The 22,198-nt window shown below is 47.0% G+C and overlaps 1 protein-coding gene across 4 annotated transcripts in view; it reads left to right on the top strand.

The window, feature by feature from the left end:
- TOM1L2 (target of myb1 like 2 membrane trafficking protein) overlaps nt 1-22,198 on the top strand; it is a 49,149-nt gene that overhangs the window by 2,404 nt on the left and 24,547 nt on the right. For all 4 annotated transcript variants that reach the window (XM_068699620.1, XM_068699619.1, XM_068699618.1 and 1 more), the window contains exons 2-6: nt 13,902-13,986; nt 14,428-14,506; nt 16,145-16,294; nt 20,512-20,646; nt 21,608-21,766. In XM_068699620.1, the coding sequence (XP_068555721.1) occupies nt 13,902-13,986; nt 14,428-14,506; nt 16,145-16,294; nt 20,512-20,646; nt 21,608-21,766 (608 nt within the window). The remainder of the gene's footprint in view (nt 1-13,901; nt 13,987-14,427; nt 14,507-16,144; nt 16,295-20,511; nt 20,647-21,607; nt 21,767-22,198) is intronic.

The raw sequence follows: 22,198 nt of genomic DNA, 5'->3' as shown, positions 1-22,198 counted from the left end.
GACGGATCAATGGATGGATGGATGGACGGATGGGGACACCGTGCTCTGCTCTGGGGCAGTGGCACGTGGAGTCCATCTGACTCCCAGCCAAAAGCCTCCCAGCAGGGCTCCAGACCCGGCTTACACAGGCACCTGGAAGTTAATTTTTAACAAAATAGGAGAAATTAGCATGTCAATGGGTAATTGAGGTGAGGGCGTTGGTTGGGAGGTGCTGGTTTGCAGCCCCGGTTCCTCTTGGGGCTCAGGTTTGGGTGCTCGCCTTGGAGGCTGTTTTCGGAGGGTCCCGGTGCAGTGATTTAATGAGCAGTATTGTTTAAGGAGGCTACAAAACCTCGGTTTCAGCGAGGGATGCAGAGGCACTTTATTGAGGCAGCAGCGAGGCAGACAGCTTTCCAATTGATTTTTATCAAAGCGTTTGCAGTTCCCATTCAGGGCTGTTAAATTGGTAATAAATGTGGAGCAGAGCTGCTGGTTTGTTTCCCCCTCTTTTTTTTTTTCTTTTTTAATGAGACAAGATGTACAGGCACCTTTTTATTCTCCTTTCTTCTCAGGAAACACTTAAGAAACCCGAAGAAAGGTCTGATTTCTCCAGGTTTTTATGGGTCTTGGAATAAAAGTGGCTCCTAAATGAAGGAGTTCACAACGGCCGGGCAGGAGTCGAGAGATGTGTTACAGGGAGCAGCCCGCCGTAATCCTGTAGGAAGATTTAGCCCACGCTTTCTTGTCCCCATAAACAAATTGCCTAAGTTACATTCAGAATAAACTTTCTGCTGTGTTTGAGGGATGCTGCCGGGCTCCAAATCATCTCCCTTTTCACTGCAATGAAGCAAAAAAGCCACAAGATTTTGACTTTTCCTCGTACCCACTGCAGTTCTGTGCCCTGTTCAGCGTGCAGGTTTGTCTCAGTGTCAACTAACAATAACTTTCTTTGCTCTCAGGTGCCTGCAGCTTTTGCTGTGTCAGGTAGGTGAGCATCATCCTCACCCACAGGGCACAGAACATGCTCTATTTTTACTCCTCCTGAGTGTTTTTGGGTGTGCTGCTGCTGCTGGCCAGCTGTTAGCATCCCAGCCCACGCTGAGGGTCCAGAATCATGCCCATCATGCAGGAGGCTGATAAAATTTTTTTTAGGTTGATAATGCTATTTGGATCTGCTTTCGCTTCGTGGGAGTGGATTATGTTGTAAGGAAAATCTCCATGAAATGCGAAAATGGATATCTCTGCTCTTAAAGGAGCAAAGAAGAACTGAGTCAGGAATCTGGGAACTTGGAGAAACTACAGGGCTGTGCGAAGCGGGGTAATTAGTATAATGCCATTTAATACCGGGTTCCTAAGACTGGATTTATTTTACAGGCACAAAAGGAGATTGTAGTTGGTGGAGGTATTACAGCGTGTATTTTTGAGTAATGCAGTTTTATCTCCTGCAGCGCGGGGTGCTTCGATGTGCGCTCCATATGCTTCTAATACAAAGCTCTACGTGAGAGGTCGCAGCGTGAGGACAGCTCGTTCCCACTTCGATCCTGCTCCGCTCGTGTACGCGGCGGATTTTTAAACTGCACGTTGAGAACAGGCTTAGTGAAAGAGGCAGAGTTAGAACAGCCCCACAGACCCTTCCAGCTGCTGGCGAATTTCATCCAAAACTATTTTCAACAAAAAAAAAGACAAGTGTTACGTGTTTTCCTTAGATGAACTAAGAGCACTTTTAAATTATTAATTTAAATTTTAAATTATCCTGCTTTTCCTTTGATTTTGCAGCCTGCACTGGGTTTTTATTCAAGGCCAATTCCAGGAAGAGAAGCTTTTGCAGGAATTTCTCAGGTGACCTTTGGTGGGGGAGAGCCCAGCCCGGTACCTGCAGCCCTGGCGCTCTGCGGACTTGGCCTGGTGATCCCTGTGTTAGGAAATCACCTGGAAAAGAGGTGATAAAAAGCCTACAGGCTTGGAGAGAAGTGTTGTAAGAGCCCTGAAGGGTTACGGGGTGAACCCAGGGGCCAGCTTGAGTGGGTTTTTTTCCCCCATATCGGTGTGATGGGACTGCACGGGTCAGCCACACCGGGGCTGGATTTTTTTAATCTGCAGCCCCCTGGGGAAACACCACTGTGCTACACGGAGCAGACTTGTTGCTGGGCGTAAAAATCCTATCTCGAGGGCCTTGTCTTCTGTGTCTGCTTAGTCATCCTGCGGGCAGTTCTCCCTGCTTGTTTTGCTCGTGTGTTTCACTTACTGTCAGTTGGAAAGGGCTCTTCTGAAGCCGATGGCTCTTGCGGGCAAAAGCCTCTGCTCTAAAGGCTTTGCTCCACAGGGAAGAGACCAGGACAGAGCAGGAACCTCGCTGCAGGTGAGCGTGCCTTCATGTAGCTCAAGGAGCCACATCTTGCAGTTTATAAGCACTCTTTCCTTTGCTCAGGACAGGGATGAGCAAATAAGTTCAGTCTGTTGGTGTCTTCAAATGCAAATATTCCCTCTGTGATTGCCCTGCACCTGCCAGGTTGATCCAGTGGGCCCCATAGCCTAGTAACTCCATTCAGAATCAAGGATCAGGCAAGAAAACAAAAATACATCGGCGTGTCCTCCCTGCCTGTGCTCGGGTAGCTCCTGGCATGGTTTTTGTGGGCTGTTTACCGGCGTGTCTGCGTCTCTCAGCTCAGGGGAACCCTCTGGCAGCCCAGCGTTTGCGGCACCGTCTCCGGGAGCATCAGGAGGCACGAGATGATGAGCCACGAGCAGCTACTCCGGGGAATCCTGCTGAGTCCTCGGGTTGGTTCGTAAGCCTGCGTGCTCTTTGAGCAGCAGCCAGCCTGCTCCCAGCTGGTCCTCGGCAGCCTTCTGGGTTACAGCGCTTCGGAAAGAAATTCTTTGTTCAGATTCAGATCAAGAAGCCACGTGTTGGGGCTAGAAACTGTGCTGGAACCCCAAGAGCTGTGCCAAGCACCGGGGTCTTTTTGTAGGGCTGGAAGTTAATGTTGCATCCTCTGTGTTTTCGTAGTCCACTGCAAGAAGTGTGACAAGCTTTGTGTTTGACCCAAATAACAAAGAATTCACGCCTCTTGCACAGCTGAGGAAATGCAGAAAAAGTCTTTTTTTTTTTTTTTTTTTTAAATCTTCAATTTCCTGACTGTTTTTTCCCCTGACTTTAGTTATATCTTAATTACAGCTTTCTGCGCTTGTTTCCCATTTGGAAGGAAAAGGACTCCCCTCCTTGCGTGCACACACAGAGAGCTACCTTGAGCAGATGAAATGAATTGCAAGCTTCAGCAGCTTTGCCAGCAAATTTGGAAGGTCTTTATTCCGTGCTAGCCCTACCAGCCAGCAGCAGTTCGTGGCTCCCCGTCACTTCGCCTTCTCAGACAGACAACTTTGTGTTTTCCCAGGCAGTTTGCCGAAGCTGTGTTGATCAAAAACTTACTGAGAGAGAGAGAATTATTTTTTTTAAGATATCTGTAAGGCTCTTATTAGTGATGCTGTCTGAAAAGGCAAGCCTGGAGGAAGTTTTTGAGTGAGGAGAGACAGGATGCATGTTGTACCCCTTCCAAAAGGGGTTTCTTTTGTGAACTCCCAAGTTCCTGTTGAGCTGAAGTCAAGCAGGGAACATCTTAGACCGAGTATTTCTGTTTGGAAATACTTTGGAAACACTTAATGCTTACACAGCGCAGCAGAGCTGATGGGAGTTGGTACAGGGGCCATCTGCTGGGCCCAATCCAAGAGTTTTTGTCCCTTTTTTCATGAATCTGGCCAGAATCGTAACTCCTCAGTGCTCACCCAGAAGTGTTCCTGTGAGTTACCAGAGTGATCAGGAACAAAACCAGTTAATGGGTCCGAGATTTAGGAACAGGAGAGGAAATCAATGTGCAAACTGTACTGGAGTATTTCATTTACAGCCACTCTTGAAATTGGTCTCTGCATCGTGGCTAATTACTGCCCGGATGCTGCCTGGGATTGTCCTGGTTGCTACGGGGTACAGGTAGGAATGATAATAAGAGGATTGGCACTGAAGGGTAGGGGTTAAGCAAGATCCAGCACATATTTGGGTTTGGGGCACCCTTATCTCATGTTCGAGCTGTTGTAATAAACAGCTTGCTGTTTTTTTTTTATCATCTCCGAGCTGCCCTTTCTCGACTGATTTTCGGTTCTTCTAATTAGAAGGGTATTTTTGTGAAAAGAGCGATCTCACACCTTTGTGAAATTTTCCGCCGAGTACAAATAATGGTAAAAAAAATCTGAAATCACTTATTAGGCAAGGAGTTGTTATGGCAACTGGGAGATGGTTGGCTAAGCAGCGAGTGAGATCAGTTTTTATTTACAAGCGTAATGAGCAATTAAGTTTGAGCAGCTGTCAGGCTTGGAAAGTGATTAAAGTTCAGCAAACAACCCAAAGGGGTCAGCCTTTGGGTCTGGGGGGGTTCAGTCCCAAGCAGAAGCGGTGACACTCGTGTGATTCCCTGACCCTGGGGCGTTGCAGGAAGGCTGTGGGAGGTTTTGGATGTTTTATTCCATATCGTGTGGCTTCCTGCAGTGCTGCTGAGGAGCAAGCTGCAAGCAGGGGATGGGAGAGCTGCTCCCTGGCAGGGTCCTGCTGATCAGGGATGCTCACACGATAAATAAGCCGTGCTCCAAACCCGTGTTCTTGATCAAATTTTACCTGTCCAAGGACCAATGTAGTGATTTTCCCAAACTCTGCTGTAGTTCTCTGATACATTTAAATTGTTTTTATCTCACAGCACCGCACTGTCACGTCCTAGAGGTGATTACGAGGCGATGTGGAAGGGATTGGGGTGGTTTCTGACCTAAGGGATTTACAGGTGTGGGGCTAGATCACAGAGGTGGGTGAAGGGGGGCTGATGGGGAAGTAAAAAGGCCACTTTTAGAAACGGGCACACTTGATGTGAGCTCCTGGTATTTACATCCTCCGTTATCAGTCTTTTTCAGGCTTATCTGCAGCGGTGACACCGAAGTAATGGGGCTGTAGGAACGGAGCAGAATTTTTATGGGGTTATTAGACACCGAGAAACCCACATTTCTCAGCCCATACGAGACAGGACGGGGCACATGTATCTCGTTAGTGTCTGTCGTTGCCTGATTTGCACTCGGGTTTCCTGAGCAGGCTGCCTGGAAGCATTTTCCCTCCGAGCTCGTGCAGGAATACGGAGCTTGGCTCGTCGGAGGGGGCAGCTGGCAAGGGACGGCGGCGCTGGCAGCAGCTACCCCCGCTACCCCCTTTCTACCTAGCAGAAAGCAAGCCAGCTCTCCTCGCTTCCCGCAGAGGAAATGCTGAGTTTATTCCAGGCACCACTCTTCAAACCCCGGAGGTTCGGGAGGATTTGAATGGGGCAGGAGCTGGTGGAGCAGCGGGAAGGAAGGCAGGCTGCGAAATGGAAAAGCGAGCTGAAACGTTTCACACCAGCAAACGTGAGCTGTCAGCCCCCAAAAACTGGTGCCCCTCCACTCGGGGGGATCACCGGGGGCTTGCAGTGGATGCAGCTCTCACCTCCGGAGCTGTGGGTAGAGGGGTGCCGGGGGTGGGGGCGCGCACACGGAGCCGTCCCGCTGCGAGGTTTGTTTAGCTCCATTCGTAACACATTTTAATTATCTCCTCTGAATATTTACTTTAAAAAAGAAAAAAATCTGCCGTAGCGTGCCGCCGGTAAGGAGTAAAGTTGTTCCTGCTGTTGTTGTAGGATTGGAAGATTTCGCCTTTTTTTCCCCCCTCGCTAAATGTAATTAGCGTCTTCGGTTTATTTTAAGCACGTGTGAGAATGCAGGCGATTGACTTCAGGAGGAACCTGTAAAAAGAGAAGAAGAATGGTAACGTGGGCGCCTGACGGATTGGCTTTGCCTTGTAGTTTGTTTGCAGCAAACAACGTGTTACAAGTGAGTGGGTGGGAGGGGGAGTCTTAAATATATGGGGATGGATTTTTTAGAGTTTGCAGCTGACGTGGATTAAAAATTCTTGGAACATTTCATCCATGAAAGGCAATTAGTTTTGTTTTATGAATATGAAAAGCACGTAGCTTGTAAGTACTGTAGTGAAGTCCCAAGTGAGTTATTAGGACTTGCTTTACTCATGTAGTACAAAATTAGCCATCAAGAGCTGATAGATTTCAAATATAGCTCACTGACACGCTGATCATCCAGAACTTGCCACAGACTTTATTTTCAGTCTCACCTGTAATTGCTGGGTGCCGCTGAAGTCCCAAATGGGGCAGCTGGTCACAGGTCGGGGCATCTCCTCGCTCCTACATCCCGCTGGGATATCCACCTGTAACAGGGCGCTGCCTGCAGTAAAACTGTCCTGGCGTGTAGGATATCCCTCGTCCTCTCTCTTTCCTCCTGGAATTGTCTTGCTGTCACCAACCTTCATCTGCTTTGCATGCACGGTATTGTTTTTCTGCTTTTTTATTTTTTTTTTTTAGTAATGTTTTGAAAAGCAATTGGCAAACTTTGGGTAAGAAATCGTCGTAGCGGTGTTCGGCGTGATTGTTACAAACAGCACAGCCACGGCAACGCAGCCCTGAGGCATCCTTGCTAACAACAAGGCTGAGAAATAAACCACCACTTCCAGCTGCCCCTTCTCCTGGAGCTGTGAGTTAAGGCTGATAAAATAGAGTTTTTCCAGCAGTTATTGTTTGGCGTTAGGACACATCAAGGTATACGAATTAGGTGTGTGTTTAACAGCTTTTGTGGAATATTTGTCTTGTCTTTCTGTATTTTTTTGGTGTGGGAGAGCCAAAGGCTCAGCAATCTACTGATTTTGTATTTCTGGTGTTGGTAAACGTGCATTATTCATTCAGAGTGGCGCAATTAAGGAACCATCAAAGTAGCTGCCCGCAATCATCCCAAATCCTTGGATAAATGAAACAATGGAAAAACCCTTTGGCAAATGGAAGGCTAAACTCCAAGTTCAGCCTATGGCAATGACCAGATGCCGGTGTATTTTGGTGCTCAGCACTGTCTGCCTGTCCCTGGCCAGAGGAGGAGGCAGATAAGCACCGAATTGTTCCGACAGCGGCGTGCTGGTGAGTTCCCCCACATGGAGCCACGTGGGTGAGTTCCAGCCGTCCCAGCCTCATTCAGAAAAAGGCAAATCCGAGGGAGAACATTTTATCATCCGCAAGCTTTTAAATTCAGCTCTTGTGCCTCTCGTCCAGAGAAGAAAGATGGGCACTGGGCACGATAATGCCAGAGGAGTGGAAGCGCAGCCAAAGCCGTCACCGTGCCGCTGCGGGGGGACACGAGGAAGGAGCACGGGTTTGTTGCTCCCCTGCAGTACATCACCCAGCGAACGTCTCCATTCAAATCCACTAAAGCCATTAGTACAGAACCCGCCTTGTAAGGCTGCTTTGCCATTTCTCCTTGAAGGCTTCAGCACATCGATTTCTGCCGGGAGCAGGTGCCCGTTTGTCAGCCGCCAAGAAGCACCACGCTTTGCATCCCGTGCCTGTGCACTGAGACGGGGATCTGGCCAAGGTCACTGCTGGAAAAGGTGTTGTAGTGCACGGTACAGGCTGGATTTTAGGGAGAAATGTCTGTGAATCGTGGAAATGGGTTGTTGAGCTGCTGCTGTGTGCCCTAGCTCTGCAGGACAGCTATTCACAGTGTGTGGGCTTTCAGGAGCGCACGGTGCACAGGAGGAAGTTTCTGTTGTTCTTCTCAAGCTGAGAATGAGGAAGTCCGAGGAATTTCGCTTTGTTTTAAGGAAGCTGTAGTCTCTTTTCCGCCATCTGTTTGGAAAGGGAGTGACTTCATGCACATGTCATTCAGCGAAGCATGCTGTCGAGGCAACGATTTCTGCTGATGGGGGGGAGCTTCACCGAGAGGGTTCGGGATAAAAGTCTTCATTGCATAGAAACACCGAGCTGCTTGGGATCCAGGCTCCAAATGCCTTTTGGGACTGTGACTAAACCCTCATTTGTGCCTGAGATGAGCAAAATCTGAGTACAGGAACTGCCTGGAGTAGGTTGCCCTGCAGGGCTGTTTCTGTCCGATACGATGGTTGTAGGGCTGTAAGGTCACTCTGGTCTTACAGCCTGCAGAGGCATCAGGACCTATGAGATGGGATAAACTCAGCTGGTGAAGCTGATTTGCCCTCCTGCCTACTCTGGTAATATCATAAAGATTTCTTTTTTGGTTTTCTTCTTGTTCAGGTGAGGCTCAGACACGAGAACAAAGGAAAAATCTCTTTTGTTATACAGCACTTAATATTTCTTTAATATGTGTTGCTCCATTCACCTTGCTTTGCTTCTGAAACTGCTGCGCAGCTACGCTCAGTTAATCAGCTGCAGATTCCTGTTCCTAAGAGGCTGAATTTCTGGGGGATGTTGAGCGATGGCTTTTCCATAGCATACCTAAAGCACAGGAATGTTGTAACAAACCTGACAATTCCACGTGCTCTTGAAAAGTCACAATAATTGCGTATTACATATTCATATTCGCAGGTAAGTGTGAGCTGGGTTGGAAAAGCTTGGCGTTCGGGCGGCAGCTTCAAAAAGAAGCAAATCTGGAAGTTAATTGGAGAAAATGACAGTTCCCAGTCTATCACCCTGCCTTCAAACGGCGTTTGAGCTAAATACTCCTTATGGTTGTACATATCCGCGTCCGCAGATTCTCATTATTTTCTTTTATTGTAGAGTCTGCAGTCATTACAGGCTATGATTATTCATTTATTCAGCCCCAGAAACTTTGGCAAAGGAACGAGTGGAGGATAGATGACTTCATCCAGAAGAGTTTCGATGTAAGCATCGCTGAAATCAATTGAAAAATCACAGCGGTCAAAGTGGGTGACCAGTGCTGCAGCACTACAACCCAAATCACGTTTTTCTGTAATGCCTTGCAGTTCAGATTGAGCCCGTTTGTTCTAGCTGACTGGCTTTTTCTTTGGAAGTGTGAAGCTCAGCATTTTCAGAGCAGTGTGAAATAAGGAATGGAAAAAAAGGGCTTGGAGCAGTGAGGTGGCTAATTGAAAAATGCTATTGGAGCCGTGCTTCCGCACAAAGAAACTGGCAGGTTTTTATGAGCAAGTCGCTTCAGAGGCGAGTTTTGATCTAGAATTTTCAATGATTCACATTTAGTTTTTTCATAGCAGCTTTTTAATAAAAGCGAAAAAAAAAAAACACCACCTCCTGTTGATTGCTCTAATGCCTAAGTGTCTGTGACTGTCATCTTAAAAGCAAAGGTAGAGAAAGGAAGGGGCTGTGAGGCCCGGGAGTACCCAAGTGTGTTATCCTGGTGTATTGCTCTCTTCCAAGTGAGATGTCTTGAACTCAGAGCCACCTGAATGCCGAGGATCTTTGTTCTCCTCTTCATTTTGCTTGGACAGCTGAAATATGTCTCCGTGGTCTCTGTAAGCAGTCCTCCCCCAGATTTTATTGCCGGTGCCGTGCGGGTCGTTGGTGAGTTGTTGAATCCGAGAGGCAAAAGCAGCCACAAAACCTCGTGATGCTTACAGCAAAACAGCTCGCTAAGCTGCAGCTGGGAGCAGAGATGTGATCAGCTCATTCAAGAGCTTCTCCTCCCTTGTTGAGCCAGCGTGTGTGTTTTGCATGGCTCTGCAAAACTTTTTTTTGTCTTGAAAGACCTTCGCACGTTCTCTGACGGCGTTTTGGTTTGACCTCAGCTGGTGGGAGAGAGCTCTGCTGAGCTGAAGGGAGGGCAGCCAGCAGGGTGGGAGTAAGAGCTGCGAATATTGTGCCTTGTCCTTATCCCCGTCACGTATTATGCAGTGAAACGTAACACATCTGACCCTTTGATTTACTAATTTCAGTCTTGAAGCACCCCTGGTAAGCAGCTGGGCTGTTAACAGACAAGGCAAAGATTTCAGATCCGCAGTCTTCTGAAATTCCGAGAGCAAAGGAAAAGGAGGTTTTGTGCCACTTGAACACCAGAAGTCAGATCCTAGCTGTCGGAGGGGAGGGGAATAATTGGAAATCAGAACTTCAGTGCTTTTGGATCTCTGTAACAGCATGCATCGCTGTGCGTGTTTCTTGCATAAACAGGAGGTGTTGTTTTTTTTTTGTGAGTAATTCTTTCCCAAGCGTATAAATCAAGAGTCTCTGAAGCAACATCTGGAAAAGTCTCAGGAGAGAAAGCTGTGATTTCTCTGAGCACAGAGATCTGCTCATCGAGGAGGTTCCGATACGCAGACAGCAAACACAGCGCCCATATTTTCGTTTGATGCAATCTGTAGCTCGCGCAACGTTTGAGTTTTTGCCTTTTCCTTCAGGACCATTATGCAGCACCACTTCCTGATGCTTCCAGATAGACCTTTCGGAGAGATTTTCACCCCAGCCATGCCCGCTGTCATCATTCAGCACCGAGTAGCTGCTCCCAGGGCTTCCAGCAGGGCTTTACAGTCGTGCGTGCGGGATGTGAGTTGATGTGGATGGACTTAAACGGGCTCAGCTGCAATCCTAATGAACATCTTCAGGGTGTCTCCCTTAGCAGGCTCAGAGAGAGAGAGGAGCATTGGAAGGGAGGAAAAGGGAAGAGCTAGGATTGCTGCTTTGTCCCATCCGTATGCCATAAAAGTCAAATTTTAAGAGCGTCATCAATATTAAATTGTGATTTTTGAAGCAAAAGTGTCATGGACTGTGTTGGAAAGGGCTGAGAGTACCTGCTTAGAGGACAACCAGGGTTGGCATGGATTTGTTAGGTGCCTTTTGAGCCAGGTGGTGACATTTCTGCATTTTTTTCCCTGTACATTGAGGTCCTTTCTCTTGCAGAGTAGAGCTGAGCTAATGCACGTGCACACGCAGCATCCAAGGTCTGCAGCACGCTGGGCGTGGAGTGCCAGGTTGTCTTTCTCTCTACCACAACACTTGGGCTTTAATTTGGGGAACGTGCTGGGAACCGAGAGTGTCCCGTTTCGGAGAGCATCCCCAGCTGTGGTGCTGGGGGCTCTGCACTGTGAGATGCCACCTCCAGCCCTGCAGCAGCGACAGCCCCGGCATGGGAGCTGTGCTTGCTCGGGAAGCCACGCAGGGCACCCCCAGCAGCCAGGCTGGGAGCTGCCAGCCCTTGTCTTCTGCAATTAAACCACGCCAGAAACCCTTCGGTTCTGTTTGGGGAGCAGCAGTGAGGGCTCCCGCTGGGATTTTTCTTCCGTTGTCTGATTTGACATTTCATGCACCACCCTGGGATTCCTTTGGTCGTATCTCAGAGCCCTGGTGGGAACGAGTGCCATTGAGATGCGTTTTAATGAGGCTGAACTGGTGAGGAACTGGTGATTGTGCACAATCACTATTTGCATGCCACTCCTTCGCAGTTCTGCGCTGGTCCCCGAAATGTGATTAATTTTGTCAGTCGTATCTATTTGCTGGCTGAGGAAAAGCCTCTGAGGGATGCACGGCTTCTAAAATGTCCGATAGATCCTGGACAGGTTATTGAGTATTTTTAATTTACTGCGTTTTAGATCTGCTGGGAGGGTTTCTCTTAAGGAAGAGTGCAGGCGGAGCCGTTCAGTGTTTTCTGGGCTGCAGGAATTCATCTCCGCGCGACGCTGCGCGTATCAATCACTTTCATTAGCTGCGTTTTGTTCTGGTAATGTACATAAAGCTTTATTGCCGGAGAACGTGATCTGCCTTCACCTCCGTGCAGTCCTTGCTGCTTAGCAAAACATTGTAGTTAACATTAAAAACCCCTTAATATTCGGAGATAAAAAAAGTTGCTGCATCTGCTCCGCTGGGGAAGGTGGTCACCAACGCCGCGAAGGATTTATGGGCACGGGGTTGCAGAATGAGAGCTTACGCCTTAAACAGAGGGTATTCCTTAAGCTGGGCATTTGATTTATTTCCTTAATCTAAAACTATATTAACGAATTTGTGTGTTCTTGACAGCATTTGACATCAGGCAGCGACTTAGCAATATTCATCGTCTCTGCTTCTGCTGTAATCGCTTCTTAAAAATGAGCGTGGAAAACGCTGATCCTGCACAAAGTTGCGCTAGCAGCCAATTCATTCATTGCTCTTGTAAAGCCCATTTAGTTAAGGTTTATTTTGACAAAATGTGTCCGTGGCGCTGCTCCGTGGCTAAAAATCGGGCTGTGATGGAGACAGCAAGGTGCCGAGATGCTGCTGCGGGTAGGACGGGACCTGTGGTCCCCAATGACCTCAATTCGCATTTCCCATCAGAGATCTGGGAGGGACAGTGAAATCCCCTGTTCCCAGAAAGTTTGCTTACCTTTTAATTCTTTTTTTTTTTTTCTTTTCTTTGCATTTCTGTTCTTTAGTTAGCGTAACGTGTGGGGGAGACCGCGTGGGCTCAGGACGCACGGTTGTCTTTTTGGAAATCAGCTCTTTTTTCCCCGCGGGTGCTTTGTAATTCGGAACAAGAGTCGGGAGCTAATTTTAGTCTCTTCTCCGCCGACGGAGCCCACGAGCACTTGTCATGTGTAGCAGCTCGTCCTTTGCAGCGTGCCTGACCCAGATTTGCCGCTGCGCTGCTCTCAGCTGGCACAAAGGAGTTAACCGACGGCGGGGAGGGTTCGTGTGCCGTCTGCCCGAGCAGCTTTACGTAGCCGGGAAGAGCTCCTCCAGACCCAAAGCAGAGCAGACTGTCAGCTCTGCTTTCGTGAAGAAAGGCAGCGTGCTGCACCAAGGGAGTTTCTCTTGCCCGAGTGAACCCTGCTGGGATGTGCTGGAGGAGCCGGGGAGCTTCGCAGCCTCCCTGCGGGGTGAGCCACGTGCCGTGCGAGTGGTGAGCCAGGAGAGCATCCCTCGGAGGCCTTTCCCATGGCCTCTCCTCCAATTTTGGGGATGAACGGCTTCTTTTCGCCACCCTCCGCTTGGATTTTGCCTGTGCTGTCACCGCTGTCCTCGGCGGAGCTGGTGTGCTGGGGACAAGCCACCCAAACCCGAGTTACCCGGAGATGTTGTCTTCTTTGCAGATAACATCCCATAATTAGGGCCTGCGGGCGTCGATGTCCTCAGCCGCAGCGATAAAAATGTTAATGGAAAAAAGCATTGTTGGTAAACAGAAGAAGGGATGTGTGAAGTGCTCGGAGCCTGGCGCTCTGAAACAAAATCTGCCTGGTGCTGGGGACAGATTGGGATGGGATGGGAAGACAGAAGGGCGGTTGGAGAAGATGGGACCTGCGGCTTTGTTTCTGACTTGAAGCATTTAGAAGCCTTTTCTTGGTTTATTTTACATTAGAGAGGGGAAAAAAAGCTTTTGTTTGCCTTAATTGGATGCCAGGCATCTGCAGAAAACCCAGACTAATTAGGAAGAGAAGGTCCTTTTCAGGTTAAAGCTCCCCTTTTGAGGTCTCCTGGGCCACAGGCTTCACACTGAACTCTGCAGCCTTTCTATTTGCAGGTCGGGTTTGAATGCTGCCAGCGAGAAGCGCGAAGAATTCAGGGGATGTTCTGGGCACCGCTCGACAGAAACCTATTGATTTAGAAGGAAATCCCAAGGAGGAAATAGTTCTTGTCAACTGCCTGCTGGAAGTTACGGTTGCGCTGCTCTTGCAGTCGCCTATAAATTAAACTCCCAGCAGTTGGCATCTGCCACTGTCACAGTGCCACGGGTCAGCCTTCCCCCAGAATTAAATGTGATGCCCGAGCGAGTTACCTGCTGTGCGAGCAGGGAGGATGCAGCTGGGAGCAGTGCACGGCCCCGTTGTGGTTAGGGGATTGGGGACACGGCGTGGGACAGAGGGACGCAGCGCCCAGCCCCCTGGCGAGCTGATATCGAGGGGCTGTGGCACAGGGGTGAAGGGTCCTGGGCAAAAAGGGGTGCCCAGGGTTGGTATTGAGACCCAAACTGTCGTGTGCTGAATGTTCTCACGTGCTGGTGGGTCTTTCCTACTGAAATTCTGGGTTTTGCAGTCCTGTCTCCACGTTGCTCTCCCTTTCCCATTGATCCATGTGAAAAATATATATATATATATATATTTTTTTTTTTCTTTACAGAAAAGGCCACAGATGGCTCTCTGCAGAGTGAAGACTGGACGCTTAACATGGAGATCTGTGACATTATCAACGAGACAGAAGAAGGGTATGCTCTGTTTCAGCCTGCTTTGAAAGGTTCATGGGCAGTCACCTCCCGTGTTGTATTCAGCACGTGAGGAGGTGCAGTGAGTCTGGGGCAGGTGCTCAGAGTTTGCATACGAGTTGTTGGATTCTCCTTTTCCTTACACATTTCAGAGAAGTGCTGTGAGACTCAGCACGCTGTGAGCTAGGTCTCTGCTTGGGAGGGCTGGCATGAAAAACATTTTGTTGGACTGGGTACCAAGTTTGTGCTTCTGGGGTTCTTGTTTTCGGCAGGTGTATCTCTTCGCGGTGTGGCAGAGTTATTAATTTGAGCCACTTGAATAGAAAGCTGCTCTGATGCATCTCCTTCAGCATCAGAAAAGCTGTGCTTCTTGCAGTTTGCCAGAGAACTGGTGGCTGTGAAAAGTGTGTGAGAGCTTTCTAACAAGACGTGTTTCTCCTTCAGCCCTAAGGATGCCATTCGAGCACTGAAGAAGAGGCTGAACGGAAACAAAAATTACAGAGAGGTCATGCTGGCTCTGACGGTGAGTGGAGGCAGGCTGGAATGCCTCTGAAGAGCAGATCCCTTTTCTTTGGTCACTTTGTTTTTTTTCCTGGGACTCTCCTGAATGTGCCCACTCTTTGCTTTAATAGTCACTGCTCTGCCCTTTTCCCTCCGACTGCCTCCTCGCTCCCTTGACAGGAGTTACTGGAAGCTTTGCATAGCATTTTCCTGCCTCAATTGATTTCTGCTTTTGTCTGGGCTCTTATCCACCCCAAGGACTGACTGAGGAAAGTTGAGCAGCCCAAATGGGTCTGTGCCCTTTGGGGCTTTCTCTTCTGCTTCCATCCCCGTATGTCCAACTGTTTCTCCACCCCAAGACAACAGCTGTGGGCATATCTCCAAGTGATGATGATGAACTCGCCGTATTTTCAGCTTCCTAAGTAGCTGACGCGCAGTTTCCCTTGTGAGCGGATCTCTGTAGGAGACTTATTAATTTATGCTGATCTAATTTCCCTCAATAAAGTGTAAATCATATTCTGTGCACTTGCACGGCACCGCTAAGGTGTGAGATAATTTGCCAGTGACCTTTCCTCCTGATGGCTGGAGCTGGGCTTTCCTGGGTAGTGCAGCTCTGCAGAAATCGTGGTGTTGGGCAGGCTCTGCACCCCAGCGAGCTGAGGAATGAGCAGCAGGAACTAGATGGAGTTATGCTGCTGCGGGCAGGTGATCTGTATGGTTCTTTCACACAGCTCTTGTTGCATCTCCCTGATGAAGCGTGACTGTACTTTCTGTCTTCTTGCTATTTCCTATCCTGGATTGTCATTTTGACAGATTACCGAGGACCAAGCCATGAGATTAGCCATTGCACAGGAAAGAGCAAAATTCATCAGGAATGAGTCCGTGTCATCAGGGCTGATGAAAGTAGCTGAAGGAGCAGAGTAATTACAGACTCCTCAGATAGAGAGTTGCAGCGGTTATTAGGCATGGCTGTGAGGAGAAGTGACGCAGTGGATTTATCTCCATGCTAATCATGTTCTTCAGAGAAAAATCAACAGCTGTTCCTCCATGGCAGTTGAATGGCAAGTGGAACGTGCCTCCAGCTAGGTTGCAGGGGGAAAATGTGTCAAAGTATAACCTGCCAGAGCATTCGCAAGGGAGTGTTTTGAATGAGTGGAGATCATTCACCTGAATTCCCAGCCCGAAAACATGACTTGTAGCTCAGAGCAACTGGATCCAGCTGTGTCCCAGGTACATAGACAATGGTGGAGTGTCACAGCACGGTAATATCTCACGGTGACAGGATGTCCTCTGTCTTACCCGCTCTTGGTGTGATGTGCTGTATTTAGCTGCTGAGCTGTGCAAGTTGGAAAGTTTTGCTTTGAAGAGGAAAAAACTTTATATTTCTTTACCTTGAAAGCAAGCAAAAGTGGATCACAAAAATGCCTAATGTATTAACGATAGGTGAGCTGTGTAAAAATGTGTGAGAAGGAAGCTTTTTGGCAGTATTAGGGAAGAAAAGATGAAGAACTGAGAATATAAGACTAAATTTTCCTCTACCTTTTTCTCTCTCCCATCAAAAGATGTAAAACAAAAACAAAATCAGAAGCCAACCACATAGCTGCTGTGTGCGTGATCAAGCTTTGCTCCAACAATAAATGTTTTTTTTGTGTGTGTGTAGGTGTTGGAGACCTGTGTGAAGAACTGTGGCCATCGCTTTCATGTCTTAGTGGCAAACCGTGACTTCATAGATGGCGTTCTGGTGAAAATCATCTCGCCCAAGAATAATCCCCCCACTATTGTGCAGGATAAAGTACTAGCGCTGATTCAGGTATGCAGCTTGTCTCTGCTTCCATATGTCGCTGCCTGGAATAAGGACTGTCTGCTTCGGTGCTACGCATCGCTAAACATGCTGTCATCATTAAAAAATGTAGCAAGATTTTTACATGTAAAAACAAACAATATCTCCAGATTGGCAGGGAAGAGCAGACAGGCACATGCACAGAAATTGTAGCCAGGGAGAAATGTCTGGATTCTAGTTAGAGAGAGAGCACTCTGCTTGAAAACAAGAGGACTTAATAAAAGATAAGTGGATGGCTTTGCAATTTAACAGGCAAATCTAGGAGCTGGAGACCTGCTCCTGTGATGGGCTTGTCATCTGAGGCCAGGAAATTTTAGAAGACAATTGTGCTCTTGCTGTTAGTTGAAAAACACTTGCCTTTCTGTGTCTGTTCCCCTGAATATAAAACAGAGCCATTCCTCTTCTTCACAAAATATTCTGAATTCCTTTTAAAGATGGCTACAGGAAAGTAAATGATCATATTGGAGATAAAATGTTTTTTTGTGTCCTTTCTCTGGTTATCTTGCAGTGAAAGTGTGCTGTCAGATCATTGTCTGCAGCAGGGCCGTTCAGGCATAGGCCTGCCTGCCACTTTTCCTTCTGTGCAGCATAACAATAAACAGCCATGTTAATTCCACAAGCCATTAGCAACACATGAGGAAACATTGGTGCCTGCCTGGAGGAAATTTCACAATTATAGGAAGCTTTATCACTAAGCTCCTACAGGCTATTGCATACAGCAGAGATTAAAAGACACTGCATATTTAAAATTATGTAAACCTGCTGCAATGTTTCTTGTGGGATGGTATTTACAAACACATAGCATAGTTTCCTAAATATATTTCAGATTTTTGTGGCAAAGCATGCAGTTGCATTTCTGCTGGTTTATTTGTTGTTTGGGTACACAGGCAGGACATTGTTGGAGCATGACAATGTAAATAAGTGATTTCCAAAGAGGAAACAGGCTGGGTGGGGACACAAGGTGGGCATTTCACTGGGGCACGTGGGGTCCCTCTATTTCTGGTCTCTGATCTCAATGTTGTGCTATTATAAAGAAAGAAAAAACAAAAGCCTTAATGAAATCATTAAAAATAATTCTTGTGGATGTGACTGAGCCCTCGGGCTCCTGCCTGCTTGGGTGGGAGAGCTGATGCATGGGGTGATGGTCAATACTGTCCCATAAGGAGAAATTTTGTTCATGTTTCCATGTTCGTTGCTCTTCTACGCTGATTTAGAGGATATTGGTTATTCTGAGTCCTGGGTTTATGTGGGCTGCAAGGTATTAATGGAACTAAGATGGAGGTGTTTGTAGCATAACCAAAAAGCCCCAGTCCTTGCCTCAGCGTTTAAGATTAAGCAGAGCTTTATCTGAGCAGACGTAGTGCAGCACAGCTAAAAGCCTCGCTGCGTCCGGGTACTAAATGCCTTTTGGTACAAAAAGCCTGGGAATTAGGAAAGTTGCCTGTGGATGGGTCTCATCTGCCCTATGGACATGTGCACCCGGAGTGTCCAATATGTCATAACCACTTTGCTCAGCTCAGGCTTTGCTCGTTAGAGCTCCCTGCAGTTGGAGTTACTTCTGTTCCAGGGGGGCTGAGCTCTTCTCAGCTCTGCTCCTCTAACATTACATTTATCCCCTTTTGGAGGCTTTTTACAATTTGATATCAGGGAATTAATACGAAGAGAAAGGAGGGGATTAATAACACAGACTTGGAAGCACGGAAGAAGGCTGTACAACCAGCACGAGTCTTCAGCCATATAGCTCTTGTACTCCCGGGCCTTTCCCTAGCAGGAGTAGATAAAGCTCCATGCAATTTCTTATCTAGAGACTTGCCTGTTTTGAGACATTGGGCATCTTGTGTCTCACTTTCCCACCCCGTTTCCCAGTGTACATGAATTAGCATGTATTAGTGTTTATCCTTCCTCCTTCACCTTGATAAAAGGCCTCTGTTCCTCACTGCTGTCCCCCTGCTGAGAGCTGCCATTATCACCTCAGAGTTCGCACCACCTTGGTGCCACCTTGCTGGGCATCAAAGATGAAGCCTGGGGAGATTTTTTAGTGGCATGGCATTCTTTTGAGTGTGTGGGAATGAAAAAAATGTCTCGCGATGGCACTGATTTGGAGGCTGGGTTTGCAATGTGTTTAATTAACCTTTTTGGGCACACAGTGCCCAGTGAGGCCTAGACAGCAGCGTCCTGAAGCGCCTATCTGCGATCGTCTGGCCCAAAGCCTCAGAAGGTCTCAGATCTCAGCTTCAATCTCACCTCTGTCATACGCTGCTTCGGACAACGGCAAGCCTAAGCTCTCCGTGTAGCTCCTTATCTGTAAAGCAGAGCTAATATTACCTCTGCCTCGTTGAATTGTAAGCTGTCTGGGACAGGGATTGTCGAACAACGCGTGTGGCAGCGCTTAGGACAACGGTGCCCAGTCCTGGACCTGACCTCCACGAGACGTGTAGGTACAGATAACCTCCCCAGCTCAGGCAGGTGAGAAGTACAAATTCAAGTGTCTCCTTTCTCTAGCAGAGTTGTAGGAGAGGGAATATGTTAGAAAGGTAGAGTGCAGATGAAGTGAGTTGTGTCCTTAATGCCCAGGGAAGCAGGGGATGCATTAGTACATCCTCCTGGGCCAGCAAGCCTCGTGAAAGGAGGCAGCAGGCTTTTGCCTCTACGTTTAAATAAAACATCCCTTGCTGAACATTTTTCACTCTTACTTGCAAATAGAGTTGAAGTGGGGAGCACCATTATGGAGAAGCAACGTTCAGATGACTCCTGACATAAATTGATAATGCAGAGTCGGTGCGAGAGCAGAGAGGTACCTGCGCAGTGAATGTCTCCGTGATAATTAGGGACGGTTTTGAAGGTCACTTCCAAGAAAACTGAATGGCTCATTGCAGTCCGAGCTGGTTTCCATGGCTCACATGGGGCTGTTTGGACTTGCGCTGCATCAGAACATTAATTTACTCGAGCAAAGCTAAGAAGCAAACCCAGAATTGTTAGCTCGCAGGCGATAATAGGTTGTCTCCTGAGCAGGTAGGAAATGCTCTTAGAATAGAACAAATTACAAATGCACATTAAAAGTTAATATTATTTCTTATCTTGTTTTGCTACCTTTGATTTCTCTCCTCTTCAATACGAAGCAGGGTTTAAAAACAGCTTTTAAAATAAAAATAGTCAAAGAACTGGTGTAAAAGGGATGACTAAATGAATTAAGTTCGGAGCCCACACACATCTCTCAGTAGTTCTGGAGCCAGCCCACTTCTACTCTACCTCACAAACGGGGGAACGCTTCATTTTTAATTGAGTTAATATTGCAGTTTTTCCTTCCCCTAAATTGTTAATACCTGGCAGATTTCCAGAAAAAAAAAAAAAGAAAAGAAAGGGGGTAGACTCTTTCAGGATGTTACGTTGTGAACAGCTTCATGAGTACGGGAGGCTGGCTGGCGAAGAGAAGCACTTAGTGCTCCCGGTGAAGGAAAAGCTCAAATATGAATTGAAGTCTTTTTAGACACGAGAGGGCTCAAGCGGGAGAGATACTACGAGTGTTCTGGTTGTGGGAAATTCTCCCTTTAAGCTTGCTCTTTCTGACACTGCGGGGTGTCTTAGTGTTGGATATGCTCCATAAGAATACGGGCTTCATTAGTTCTGCTGCTCGTGGCACTGCATGTTTTGCGATATAAGAACCTCAGAAACAGCCCTTTTTATTTAAGTTTGGTCCAAATAAAATACTGACAAAAACTTGACAGCTGTGTTTTTTTCTTCCTCGATAGATGAGGATGTTTCACAGAATAAATTAAGGTTATGTAGGATTGCTGTGTGACTTCATAAATTTTGCCTAGATCAATTTAATCTTTCATGCAGGCTTTTTTTTTGGTGGGTCATTGGCCACAGGATATGAAGAAAAGATCAGCATGCAATCAGTGCTACGGAGAGGAGCTTGGAAGAGGCTTTCACATGCATTTATAGATCCTGATGAAGCGGGGCTGTACGAAGCTAATGTGCACTGGGTTGCAGTCTGTGTTACAGCCATATAAAGTGCCTACGTGACTGTCTTGATAACGTTCGTAGGATCTTTCAGATCAGGTTTAATGATTACAGCTTCCCTTTGAGGCTGAAATATGTGAAAGCTTTTGTAGTTAGTACCCAAGGTCAGGATGTATCAGGAACTTCACCGGGAAGGTTTGTGGATAATCCCTCGTGTTTTCCAGGCTTGGGCTGATGCCTTTCGAAGTAGCCCTGATTTAACTGGAGTAGTGCATATTTATGAAGAACTCAAGAGGAAAGGCATAGAGTTTCCCATGGCAGATCTCGATGCTTTATCTCCAATCCACACACCACAGAGGGTAAGTTGCAACATTGCAATGCCGGGGGCATTTTCCAGAGACGTGGAGATAGTTGGGTAACTGTTCTTTTTTCTCCTCCTGTTTTTCTGAATTGGGCTTATTTTCTCACTTCTGAAAAGACCTTTTTATAGTGAAGGGGCATGTAATAGAAGCATAATACAGCTGCATTTTGACTGGTTGATAAACTAATGGTTTCTTCTCCCTGGAGTCAAGCATCAATCTGAAAAGAGCTTTGAGGTTTGTACACTTGTCTCGTACCACAAACCCACCAGATAAATGCAGCTAATTTGCTCAAATAGAGAGCAGAAGGATATGTGATTCAGATTTGCTTTCTTTTCTCAGTACTCTGCTTATTTTTGTTAGTGATAAGCCTGAACCAAAGCCTTTTAAAGGTGTACAGAGTCTGAATCTCCCACTGATCCCATGGTAACATGAGGTCTTGATACCTTTGAACAGTTAGGCCTGTAAAGTTGACAAAACTGCTGCTAGTGAGTAACTTTATGATCGCAGGTGTGCTGATTATTCACCCTGAGAAGTTAATGAGTCTTTGAAGTGGTAAATGCAGATGATCAGGGCTGAAAGATTGCAATCCTTGTGTCAAGATCAATTAAATCCGGTATCTATTTATCACATCATCTTTTGTAAGCCTGCAGTTTAATTCCCAGTTTTAAATTATTTACAATTATTTATCTTTAGCTCCTGTTTTTATGTTTCTTCTCACTTTTCTTGTAAAGATAAATCAACTTATATGCACGTGGGTTGGGTCAAAACATACGGGCATGCATTTTTGTTGCAGCTGGCTGTTTATGGGCTGGCCTGCTAGGCTGTTTTCATGACTACACTGACCTTTTCCACAAGGTACAATTATGTTCTATATTTGAGCATATCTGGCCTGAGGTTGCTGACAAAGCAAGTGCCGTCACCATTCAGCTTTTGAACTCTTGTCTTTCTGATGTGGCAGAGTGTTCCCGAAGTTGATCCTGCAGCAAATATGCACAATTCACAGTCTCAGCAAAGGATGAGCACCAGTTCTTACTCTTCAACTTCTCCAACGGCGTATTCTGCTCCTCAGGCTCCAGCTCTGAACGTGACTGGTCCCATCACTGCTAACTCTGAACAGGTATTGGGATGATTATTCTTCTGAGTGCAACTAAGCAGATCAAATTAAGAGCTAGTTTGCAGAGGAACTCTGGTTTTAACTCTTCTGACTTTAATTGCCTAAGAAAGTCTGGTTCTACTTAGTAATCTTTCCTCCTATTGTGCTGTAAAATCTAGGGTTATTTGTACATGTGGCCTCCTAATGGCAGCAGTTATGAAACCTCAGCCTGATACACCAATCGACACAGCAGTTGTGCGTAGGTAAACAGTTACTCCCACGAGCCCCACGCCTTCAGAGGCACAGAATGTCTTGCAGATGCACTAAGTCTTTCTGACAAGGACTTAAGCCTGCATGCCTAAGACCCTAGCAAATGCCCTAATATAAGCTCAGCTTTTCTCTGTGCAAAAATAGTAACTTCGGAGCCAAAGATCATGCTCAAAAGTTGTATATCTT

This window comes from Anas acuta, chromosome 15 (genome assembly GCF_963932015.1).
Source record: "Anas acuta chromosome 15, bAnaAcu1.1, whole genome shotgun sequence".
In the NCBI taxonomy this organism is placed as follows: domain Eukaryota; kingdom Metazoa; phylum Chordata; class Aves; order Anseriformes; family Anatidae; genus Anas; species Anas acuta.
The sequence above is the reverse complement of the archived record's forward strand: the minus strand, read 5'-3'. Positions and strand labels throughout refer to the sequence as shown.